General features: G+C 45.7%; 2 protein-coding genes across 2 annotated transcripts; both read right to left on the bottom strand.

The window, feature by feature from the left end:
* Positions 1–696: 696 nt before the first annotated feature.
* LOC123166625 (probable transcription factor At1g66420) lies at positions 697–7,380 on the bottom strand. Its single transcript, XM_044584431.1, has 2 exons — positions 6,303–7,380; positions 697–1,053 (listed from the first exon to the last, which is right to left on the bottom strand). Exon 1 carries the CDS (start codon positions 7,245–7,247, stop codon positions 6,309–6,311), a length of 939 nt encoding a protein of 312 aa, XP_044440366.1. The 5' UTR covers positions 7,248–7,380; the 3' UTR covers positions 697–1,053; positions 6,303–6,308.
* Positions 7,381–7,524: 144 nt separating this feature from the next.
* On the bottom strand, positions 7,525–8,090 carry LOC123166626 (uncharacterized). Its single transcript, XM_044584432.1, has one exon. The coding sequence runs from the start codon at positions 8,080–8,082 to the stop codon at positions 7,744–7,746; it is 339 nt and encodes a 112-aa protein (XP_044440367.1). The 5' UTR covers positions 8,083–8,090; the 3' UTR covers positions 7,525–7,743.
* Between the last annotated feature and the right edge of the window lie 4,590 nt (positions 8,091–12,680).

Below are 12,680 nucleotides of genomic sequence, written 5' to 3'. Positions count from 1 at the left end.
GAGGATGGCAACTATAATTGTCAAGGATGGCAACTTCCTTTTTCAGATGGCAAGTTTTAGCCTTTGGGGAGGAGGGGGGTTCTTTTTGGATGGCAACTTTAATTGTAAATAACGTCTGGGCCAGAGTGTTTCATGCCACACGTGTAGCTCTTATCATTTGGGTTGTGTTTATTTTCAGAGGATAGCTCAAAAGAACTGGCCTTAAAGAATGGTAAAGCATACATGATACATGACCAACTACAACTTTCAAGTTATAAAACATGTCGCAAAACAAACTTGATTTGTGTGATGGTTACTCTCTAGTTGCTTCACTGATAGGGAACCGACTACAAAGGTTGAGTTTTGAAATGAATCCCCAGGGAGAACAGCACCAAGTGCATGTACGCACTCAGGCACAATTCAACTCTGGATAAGTAGCAGCCTACAAAGAATCCACCGATCCATAGGCCAGGAAAGCAAAGGGAATAATCCTACAACGCTACAGTCCTCATATGGCAGCAATAGTATTATTGCCAATGACAAAAGCCTGCGAAGGGGAACGGCATTTTATGCCTAGAAACTTAAGCAGCACAAGCTGAACTGACAGGGCAATTCCAATACGAGAACACTTTCAGTTAGGCAAATCTACGGCAGAATAAAGCATCATGTGCGAGTGCATAATATCACGAGTCCAGGCGGCTAGGAATCAAACAGGTATACCGATAAGCCACATCCTTGCACCCCCAAACACATCTACCATCGTAGCAGTAGTTAGCAAATGATTTACAATTTTACAGACAGACATCGATACAAAAGGTGTCATTGTCGTGGACCAGGATTCCTTAGCATATATATCTAGGACATGAGGCGAGCGGATTAGCAAAATAAGTGTCTCCCAACCTGGGTGTCTTGCAAAAGCATTAACTAGTTCCCACTTGATTTGGCGTGAACCGACACCATAGACACCCTGTTAGGGCCTTGTGGTCAGCAACCAGGTACCGGATGGTTGATCAGCCTACAGAATAGACATTGTACCTATGAGCGTATCCAGCTATATACTCCACCCAACGCCATCTGCAAAAGAAAAAGGCTTTAGAAGCAGTTCTACTTGAACAAAAACTGTAGAAATACTAGAAAAGTACAACAAACATGTTTTATCAGTACAGGCTTTCAAATACCCATTGCCACCTAGGGGATGACAGAATAGAATATCGCTACTGAGGTTGGCGATAAGCATGAAATGTGGGGAATCGAGTATAGTTTGGTACTAACGAGCTCAACAGCATTTTATTAGCAAGTACAAGACATCTTCGAGAGATAACACGCTGAATCCCACATAACTTGCAGTTACCAGCCAGATGTGTATGTAGGAAATTACACAGAATCTTGACTTTGTAACATATCATTAAGTTATACGCCCCAGTATTGGAAATAAACCTCTGATTTTACAGTAATAACAATAGTGATAGAAAGGGTCATCTTTAAATTACCGCGAGAAAACAACACAAATTCACTTAAACTAATATTTATAAAACTAAGTACCATGTGCAACAAGAAAAAGTGTACGCCTCATTGAGAATATGGTTTCTCAGGATTTGTGCAACTATCCACCTTCAGTATTAGGTCATCTATCACAGCAGGTGCAATATTAGCAATTTAAAAGAGTTGGCATTTTCATATTTTTGCTTGGAAAAACAGTAACAAAAAGCTCATTATCAACATGGCAATTCAAGGAAGTATTTGAGAACAAACAAGGACAACTGCATGACAATTACTTCCATAAATAATGAATGCTGCAGTTTATACACCATAGCTTCCCAGCGAAAAGTTATTTGCAGGATATATTTTTGAGGGAACATTGTGTGCCCATGTGTATAAACACGACAGTACTGGAACTCGAGGCAAATAGAACATTTGCAATGGGAACTGTTCTAGATAATCCATTCCCTGCTATTCCTGTTTGACATCTCCATTCTCCTACACTGTTTCTATATCCCCAACTAGTCCATCCAGTTGTATTCGCAATGGTAACAAAGAGCATAAACACATGATATGTTACAACATAACTGTACCCCCCCTCCCCGGGTTACAAATTTTATGGCATTTTGACCAGATCGCATACAAATCATATTATTAGATGTAAAGTGGCCAAAAGGACATTCCATTTGTACTGCAATTTAAGTGGCTAAGTAGGAAAATGGGCAGATTAATAGAAATAGTATTTGAAATAATGACTCATGAATAGTGAAGTACTGGAGAACAATTTTCTGGTTAAAATAGTCAGGTCTCAGGTGTTTTGAAACATGTATAATCTGATGGCTCTCCATTTCCTGTTGCTTTCTACAGGGATTGTTGATAATCTTTTTATGCATTCATTCCATAAATAACAATAGCATGTGAAAGCATTGTACAATTCACGACAGGAAACATGAACATGGAAGCATGCAATGATAGCTGATAAGGCCAAGAGGACCTAAGCATGAGTCTAGGGCTAAGCAAAGCTCAAGATAAGAGGCCAAGGAGCAAACCGGCCCAAATGAAACTCAGCTCAGTATTAAGCAATACCATAGAATGGAAATAAACTTGTGGGTAGTTGTTACCCAAATGAGGCCACACCTACAGACAACTCCAACGACATTCATCAAAACAGACACACCAAATGTCTGCGGACAAGTCCAGACATGTCGGACAGCGGTAGCAGAGCCGATCATCGAACGTAGACATCAAATAAGCATCAAATTCAGACAGCAGGGTGGGCCATGTGGACCTAGAGGGAAAAAGCACATGGGGTGTGGGGATATGTAGTCCAACTAACAAGTGAGCCAGGCAGACATCCGGACTCCCCAAACGTTCCCCAGGTTTGGTACCGGTTTAGAGGAATTCGGACACCCGGACCAGTCCACAGACCTTTAGTGCACGTCGTTGGATGGCAGTGTCCGGGCCACGCGGTCTGGACATTTAGGGGCATTTTGGTGCACGGTGTTGGAGTTGCCCTAAGCTGGGCAGTCCCAAACAAATAGGCCCAAACTTTAGGCGGACAAATCTAACCTATCGATGTGAATGGGTTATCAAGCCTAGATAATTGGGGGAGCTTTGACGTGCAAGTAGAACAGCCAAGCTGTGAAGTAGGAATTAGAGTGTTTACCCTGATATAATGGTGCGGGGATTGATTAAGATCATGCCAACACGATGTGAAGGACATGAGGAGAAATCATGGTACAATTCTGAACATCTAAAGAATTTAGAGTGGTTATTATTGGCTAGCGGCTCCTCTCATTTATTCAAGTCGGTTAATTTAGGTATCCATGTGGGTCACAAAGCCATGTGAGATCACAATATATTATCTGTATTTTAATTGCGATTGCTATGTTCTTTGGTGAATGAGTCAAGATTGGGCTTTGTAGGACCTTGCTCCTTGCATTAGAACTTTATAAGAGATGCTTATAAAAAATGGTACAACCAACAAGCATCTGCATTGCCAAAAAAAGTATTTACGTGTCAATTTTCAACTAACACAATCATTCCGATTGCCGAAGGCATAGACTTTACCGCACAGATTATTTGTGTATTGTACAAACAAAATGTTTTGGTTATTAAAAAAAAGCCCTATGGTGGGTATTAATAGTTGCCTTGACGTAAAATATGGAACACATTAAAAAATGCGCGCTGAACCTGAGTTTAAAGGGTAAAATGGTAACACACTTTGTGCATATGGGAACTAACATCACTGATCCCATTCACATCCACATACCAATACCATGTCAAAATAAGAGTGCTTAGCATCGCAAACCCAAGGTAAAATAAGAGTGCCCACGCAACAAAGGTAGCATGCAAACACAAGGTAAAACTAAATCATTGCAACTGATCTCGGGAGGACGCAACTCTCTGCATGGCAAATCCTACAATGTGATGTTGGTCCATTCAACATAATAAGGTAATGTTATTGGTTCAAACTTAAGATGACACAGATATAAAGGAGGTGTTTTCTGGACTATGGTGAACCACCATGAAAGGGAGCTAGATGGTAGATGACCATTCTACGTGCCCATGCCCCATGCATTCGGATTCAAGTAGCTAAGCTAGGACCACATGTCTGGGTGAGACCAAAGAAACCCATGGAGATGAAAGTCCAAGGTACAAAAAGAAAACTAGAAAAGCAATGATTTGGTGGCTCCATGAATGTTTCAAGGGCACCTCAGGCCAAGCAGCCCTCCCCTTGCCTAAAGAAGCAGCCACAGTAACCTTGTGGCTTGGTACGAAAACAACATGATGGATCCGGGCAATCTTTCCTATTCAAATGCTAAAAATGAACCATGTTGTGCCTAATTTTATTAAGCTGTCACACTAATGTGTGCAAATAATGCATATGTAACATATTGGACATGCATAATTGATCAATTTGCTTTACATCTGACAATTAGACCAAAATCCAAGAGTCAATTTTCTCTTCAAACGCCATCCTGCAGCACTACTCATGCAGCACCACAGAGTAGGGATGTACAAAGTGCACGAAAGGCATTCGACTGTTAAGCATCAGTTTAGTTGATTTATGACACAGATACAATTGTTGGGTCCTCTATCCTAGGTCGGCAAATACTTTTCTTTGAATCAGCAATGCCATGTGCCATGTATTGTCCAAAATGATGACACTTTAAGACATCCTACCTTTGCCTTAGCAAGGAAGCCTAGCTAGCACAAAGAATAGCTTTCGCTCATCCTACCAAAAGCAATACTTGGAGAAAATGATAGTTCATAATCATATCAACTCCATTTTGACTTGCTTCAAATACTTCATTTTTGTTGACTTGCCATTGAGGGTAAACCACACTACAAACACAGTCCTGCTTTGCAAGCAGAGAAAGCACGAGTCTACCATCATTTTGAAAACCTAAATCCCAATACTTTAACATGACGTGCATATTTCCAGTAAGATTTATACCAACAGTTTCAAATTAATCCATGCCTAACCTAGCACATCGAGACTACACTAAACTGTGCTCATGAAATGATATCTTATAACCAAGATGGGAAGGTACAGCTTGGATGGGAAAGAAATCAAACCGCCAGTATAGTTCCACATTGCGGGTAGACTAAACTAGACTAACACATTATTATGTTGTAATTTAACACACTGCTAAACTCACAAGAAACAGACAATATAACATAATAAGCTCAATCCAGAAGGAATCACAACTTTCTCAGACCAGCTTCAGTATAGGTCTATAGAAAACCTTCCCATCTTTAGTTACACTAGTGCAACAGGATTTTAAAAAGTTGTGCACACTTACTGCTCGCTGAAAAGGAAGTGGAATACTTTGATGCCACAGATACGACTGGAAGAAACCAAATTGCAGACACAATTCTACTTTGCTATCTGTAGTAAAGCAGACATGCAAGCTGTATCACGTAGGACAACGTAATCACAATAGTAAACACGCCATACTAGTGTGACATGATTTTAGAAAAGGGGTGCAAACTTGATGCTCGCAGAAAAGTAAGCTGCCTACTGTGATGCCACAGATAGGACTGGAAGAAACCAAATTGCAGATACAATTCTACTTTGCTAAGTATAGTACAGCAGACATGCAAGCTATCATGCAGGACAACTGAATCACACTAGTGAACACACCATACTAGTGTTCAACAGAATGTCGTCCAGTGGCTTCAATGTTTATGAATCCAAATTCCTAAACTAGCTTATCAAAAATATGCCACAACTTCCTAATGTAATGATCTTAGAGATAGGACAGCAAGAAACCAAATTGTTAATACAATTCTACTTTGCTAAGCATAGCAAAATAGAAATGCAAGCTACTCCCTCCGTTCCAAAATAGATGACTCAACTTTGTACTAACTTTAGTACAAAATTGGGTCATCTATTTTGGAACGGAGGGAGTATCACGGAGGACAACTGAATCACAATAGTGAACACACCATACTAGTGTTCAACAGAATGTCATCCAGTGGCTTCAACGCTTACAAATCCAAACTCCTAAATTAGCTTATCAAGAATATGCCAAAACTTCCTATGTAATGATCTTAGAATAGAAAATGGCTGTTTAACCAATGGGGAAGAGAACTCCTACCACCAGTACAATTTTACATAACAAGACAACCATGCTTATTTTCGAGTTTAATCCCAAAAGTGTGCACTTCAATCAACATGCCAATTCACGACTTTAAGTTTGAACAAAACACTCTAGTTTAATCCAGTATTGAACTGACGATAAGCAGAAAATGAAACCAAATTAGTTCAAGGCAAGTTAAAGTGCAGAAGAAAAACACTCTGTTTTACAGAGGGCAGGAGATTGTGGGAATTGTACCCCGGGCTAAGGCCCTAGGCCTTTGATGGTGTCGCTGAGCAAGCTGAAGACCTCCTTTGCCAAATCATGTCGGCGCAATTGTGTGCGCATCTCGGCATCAAGCTGCCTCCTCCATCTAGTCTCGGCTACATTGCCCTCCTCTGCACCAAGCAACCCCAAACCCTTCTCCAGTGACACTCCTGACATGGCACGCCCGTTCCTCCTCCAGTACTCACCTAGCAGCTCGCTGACCAAGGGCAGCCTCACCGACACCGCCAAAGGCACATCCGCGCCAGTATATTCGTCATCTGCGTCCTCCTCCTCGGGCTCTTCTGCTTCTGGGAGATCCTCTGCTGAAGGCGCGACCTCGGTGCCCCAGAGGTCAGCAGAGAGGGCGCGCACCCGGCGCTCGTGCGGGGTGCTGGTGGGCGGCAGCGCCGTGTTGCAGAACTTGCTCTTGAGGCGCTTGAGCTTGTAGTAGACCTTGGCCTGGTTGATGTGCGACGAGAGGGAGTCCCTGAGGGACTCGTAGAGCCCCTCCACGTCGGGGAGGCGCGGCGCGATGCCGTAGCGCGCCCGGAAGGAGATGGCGCCGTTGAGCAGCGCGATCTCGTCGGCGTCGGTCCAGAGCTTCTGGGCGGCCCCGTGGCCGCCGAGGCCGAGCCCGCCGCCGCCGCCGCCCGAGGAAGAGGCGGGCGCGATGGCCTGGGAGAGCAAGGCGGAGTCCGGGAAGGAGCGGGGCTTGCGCTTGCGCTCGCTCTTGCGGGAGGGCGCCGAGCCGTAGTAGTCGGCGCGGGGCCTAGGGTTAGGGTTGGGCGAGCGGCGGCGGTCGCCGGAGCGGGAGCGGGACTTGGAGCGCTTGCTGGGGCGGGGCGGGGAGGCGCGGAGGCCGGCGTCGGCGTCGGCGGACGCGTCGTCCTCCATCTCGGCGGACGCGCGCGGCGAGGGGCGCTTGGAGGAGGGCATCGGCGGCGGAGGGCGAGGGGGAGGCGCGGGATTCGAATTTTGGGTGCGGGGTTTGGGGGGGATTGGGAATCTGGGGGAAGCGGAAGGGGAGGGGAGTGCGGGGGTCGGGGCAGGCGCCGAGGAAGGCGTCGGAGTGGCAGCACGCGCTGCTGCGCCGGAAACTGGCAAGGAGCGGGTTTTCCGCTCGCGGTTCACTGTCGCCACCTGTTGGACTTGGACCCGTGCACTCGCAGGTCGCACCTGGTCTGGCGGTGCACGAACGGCACGGAGCCACCACGGACCGTGTGCATCCGTTCGGAAATGACACCACACATGCCGATGCGCACAGCCATGAACACGAGGTCAACAAACACAGGTGCTCTGGTTTCCATACGAGTACATCATCATAGTCATAGTCTCATAGACCAGCCATGCAGCCAGGCACATACGTACATGCTCATGGAGCATATCGACCGGTCTTGCGGTGCGTGCGCGCACAGATCTTTCCCGCTCGATCTCACGGGCGTGAGGAGGGATGTGTCCCGGACGTTGCCTTGAAGGCCGTATCCATCGCCGCCATGGCCGCGGACAGCGCGTCGGCCTCGCCGGCTGAGCCGCGGTACTTGCCGACGGCCGCGCCCATGACGGCGTTCAGGTGGCCCTGAGCGGTCGCCACGGCCGCCTCGGTGCCGCGGGCCACCGCCTCGTACTCCGCCTCGGCCGCCGCCCACGAGGCGTGCGCCTCGCCCTCGAAGAGCGCGAGGACGCCGGCGAGCTGTTCTGGGTCGAAGCCCCGGCCGTCGAGGTCGAGAGCCATGTCGGCGACGGCGGAGAGTTGCTCGAAGAGCGCGTCCATGTGGTACCGTTTCTTTCTCCGTGTTGTGCACCTTGGTCGGGCTGGAGTTATATATATATACACACGGGAGGTGGTCGACTGCGCTGCGTATGTGTTCTGTTCTTGCGGGAGAGGAGATTCGACATTCCAGCTTGGATGGTTGCGGCGCCTTTCGGTGAGCAGGGAGAAAGCTTCACGCCCTCGTTGACTTTTCCCAAATTTTTTATTTTACTAGCAAAACGCCCGTGCGTTGCAACGGGAGAAAAGATGTCCTTACACCGTCCTACTTGAATGCAACATGTAAGCATGTTTATGATCGGAGCAAACACTGTTGCGACGAATCAGGCGACAATGCGGTTTGAACATAGTGCCGGCATGGATGAGCGCAGAGTTGAGGTGTTGAAAACGGCATCGCAAAGACGTCCACAACCGTTCGTGATGTTGATCTCTATCTCTGGTGTTGGAGTGAATGAGCATGAAGCCCGGACGGAAGTTGAAACAGGGCATGTCTTCGGTTGGCATGAACAGTGTAGCATCCGCTCTGTCTTATCTGGTGACAGGGAGTTGCACACCAAATTCTACAGAAAACACATATCAACTGCATATTTTTTTAGAAGATAGAGCAGAGAAGATGAAAAAATTATAAAAATTTCATGTATCAAGCCGGTGTTGTGGGGTTTTGTGATATTAAGCCCAACCAAAGCACCTCTCTTGCATCACATATGAGCCACAACTTCTTAAGCGAATTTTCAATATATCCCATGTATCACGCAGCCTCCAAGCCTCCAAAGCACTTCCCCTCTTCCATGTGAAGAAGTCCTTTTAATTAGCTCACACCATACAATGTTGTTAAACATCTACTCCCTCTGTAAACTAATATAAGAGCGTTTAGATCACTAAAGTAGTTATTTAAACACTCTTATATTAGTTTACGGAGGGAGTATAAATTAGTGAAAGTAATGTGATTGGAGCCATGTGGGATTATTCAACATGAAATATCCAAAGACATTAATACTGTAGGGTGGGCTCTATTTTCTGTACGTTGATGAAGCCATGTGCACGCGGCCCAGCCACAAGAGCAACGGCCCAGGCCCAATCCTGATCTAATTATAGGTTGAAGAGCATATACAAATAGAGCGCAACTCTAATTTGTTCAGAAAAATTAGTTGTCGCAGTTGGTCATCACGTTCCTTCCGTTGCAGGCTACCAGAGAGAAGGTCAATGGTTCGAATCTCCATCCCACGACGCCCCCCACAAACGGGCCTCAAACACCCGGGCTGACCGACACCCTTCATATCCAGCCTAAATATGGGGCGGATATGAGGGCGCCCGGGCACGCCCGCTATCTAGGACGGACGAACGGGTCCCACACAGACTCGCCCAGAAACCCGGCGGTCCGACGGAAACGCCGCGTGGCGCCGCTCCTGCTCGCCGCCCGAGAGCAAATGCGCCTATTTAACCCGGTCGGAGTCCCGCAACCCTAGTCCATCCACCTCCCCCTCTCTGTGCCGCCAGTTCGAGCCCATCCACCTCCTTCCTCTCCCGCTCTAGCGCTCTGCACACGCTACGGCGCTCCGCCATGGTCCGGAGAAAGATCACCTACACAATGCTCACGCCGGAGCGCCGCTACGAGATCCAGCCGGAGACCCGGGCGAGACAAGCCGCGTGCGCCGCCCGTGTCGCTGTCGGGCTGCCTCCGGACTCGCCGGAGCGGGAGTAGGAGGAGCAGCCGGGGGAAGAGGAGGAGGTGGCTCCGATGGAGGGGGAGGAGGGGGAGCAGCCGGAGCTGAAGCTGTCGGGCTTCAACATGGAGCAGGCGGAGGCGGAGTTCGCCGTCACCCAGTCCGATGAGATGGCGGAGCAGCAGGCCATCCTGGAGTCCATCGTCACGATCCTAGCCCCGGCGGCACTCCTGCGCCACCGGGAGAGAGGGGGAGAGAGCCCCCTCCTTCTTCTTCCTTGGCCTCCCCCTAGATGGGAGGAGAGTCCCCTCTGGTCCATGGCCTCCACGGCGGCAGAGGGGCAGGAGCCCCTCCGAGATTGGATCTCCCTCTCTGTTCTCTTCTGTTTCATGTTCCTGTTTTCTGGCCGAAAACCGTTTTTTATATTCCCAGAGATCCGTAACTCCGATTGCGCTGAGATTTTAACACGATTTTTTCTGGATATAAGCTTCCTTGCGCCCGAAGTAGAGCTCCAACTGACTTACGAGAAGGGCACAACCCACCACCACGCGCCTGGGCTGCCTGGCGTGCCCAGGTGTCTTGTGGTGGTTGTGGGCCCCCGTTTGCGTTGATTCCAACTCCAAAAAACCACATATATTCCAAAATAAATCTCCGTAAATTTTTATCATGTTTGAACTTCGTTTAATATGGATATTCTGCGAAACAAAAAACATGCAAAAAAACAGGAACTGTCACTGGGCACTGAATCTATGTTAGTCCAATAAATCATATAAAATGTTGCCAAAAGTATGTAAAAGTTGTATAATATTGGCATGAAACAATCAAAAATTATAGATAGGACGGAGACGTATCAGCATCCCCAAGCTTAATTCCTGCTTGTCCTCGAGTAGGTAAATGATAAAACATATTTTTTTATGTGGAATGCTACCTAGCATAATCTTGATCATATATCTAATCATGTGAATATTAAGACACGAATGGTTCAAAGCAATAGTCTATAATTTGACATAAAGACATCAATACTCAGGCATCCCAACAAATAATCGTGTCTTTCAAAATATCAACGCTAAAGAAAGTTGTCCCTACAAAATCATATAGTCTTGTCATGCTCTGTCTTCTTAACACAAAGTATTTATCATGCATAACCCCGATGACAAGCCCAGCAATTAGTTCATACTTTTTAACGCGCTTCAGCTTTTTCAACCCTCACGCAATACATGAGCGCGAGCCATGGATATAGCACTATGGGTAGAATAGAGTATGATGATAGGGGTAAATATAAGGAAGACAAAAAAGTAAGAAAGTCTCACATCGACGCGGCTAACCAACGGGCTATGGAGATGCCCATCAATTTATATCAATGCGAGGAGTAGGGATTGCCATGTAACGGATGCACTAAGAGCTATAAGTGTATGAAAGCTCAATATGAAAACTAAGTGGGTGTGCATCTAACTCTACAATAAAAAAATTCCCACTAGTATATGAAAGTGACAACATAGGAGACTCTCTATATAAAAACATGGTGCTACTTTGAAGCACAAGTGTGGAATTAGCATGCCCCTTCTCTTCCTTCTTTCTTTCATTTTTTTAATTTTTCTTTTCTTTCCTTTTTTCTTTCTTTTTCCCCTTTTTCTTGTTTTTCCTTTTTTCTTCTTTTGGTCCGGAGTCTCATCCCGACTTGTGGGGGAATCATAGTCTCCATCATCCATTCCTCACTGGAACAATGCTCTAATAATGAAAATTGATGATCATCACACTTCTATTTACTTACAACTCAATATTACAACTCGATAGCTATAGGAAAATATGACTCTATATGAATGCCTCTGGCAGTGTACCAGGATGTGCAATGATCTAGCGTAACAACGATATCAAAAACGGACAAGCCATGGAAATATCATGCTAGCTATATTACGATCATGCAAAGCAATATGACAATGAACGCTCAAGTCATCAAAACGGAGGCGGTGGAAGTTGCATGGCAATATATCTCGGAATGGCTATGGAAAGGCCATAATAGGTAGGTATGGTGGCTGTTTTGAGGGAGATATAATAAGGCTTATGTGTGATAGAGAGTATCATATCACGGGGTTTGGACGCACCTGCGAAGTTTGCACCACATCTCGAGGTGAGAAAGGGCAATGCACGGTACTGTAGAGGCTAGCAAATTGCGGAAAGGTAAGAGTGTGTATATTCCATGGACTCACATTAGTCATACAGAACTAATATACTTATTGCAAAAGTTTATTAGCCCTCGAAGCAAAGTACTACTATGCATGCCCCTAGGAGGATAGATTTGTAGGAAAAGAACATCGCTCATCCCCGACCGCCACTCATAAGGAAGACAATCAATAATAAATCATGCTCCAACTTCATAGCATAACGAGAGACTATACGTGCATGCTTCGGGAATCACAAACCTTAACACCAATATTCTTACTAACCACAACCGTTTTACTAGTACCTCCAACATATTCCATCTCTATATCGCAAAACTATTGCAAGGAATCAAACATATCATATTTAGTGATCCATAAGTTTTATCTAGGATTTTATGACTAACCATGCAAATGACCAATTCATGTTGACTCTCTAAATAGATATAAGTGAAGCATGAGAGTTTAATTTTTTTTCTAAAATATACCATGCTCTAATAAATATAAGTTAAGCAAAAGAGCATTCTTCAAATAACGGTCTTCTATGTGAAGAGAAACAAGCAATCTAAACTTCAAATGATATAAGCGAAGCGCATGAAGCATTCTATAAAGCCATACTCAAAAGATATAAGTGAAGTGCTATGAGCATTCTATAAATAAACAATGGACTATCTCATACCAACATGGTGCATAAAAGAAAAGTGAAAACTAAACACAAAAGACGCTCCAAGATTTATGCATATCACGTGAACAAAACAAAGACGAAAACATACCGATACTT

Source organism: Triticum aestivum, chromosome 7D, assembly GCF_018294505.1.
Source record: "Triticum aestivum cultivar Chinese Spring chromosome 7D, IWGSC CS RefSeq v2.1, whole genome shotgun sequence".
NCBI classification, from domain to species: domain Eukaryota; kingdom Viridiplantae; phylum Streptophyta; class Magnoliopsida; order Poales; family Poaceae; genus Triticum; species Triticum aestivum.
Note: the sequence above shows the minus strand (reverse complement) of the source record. Positions and strands in the feature narration are given on the sequence as shown.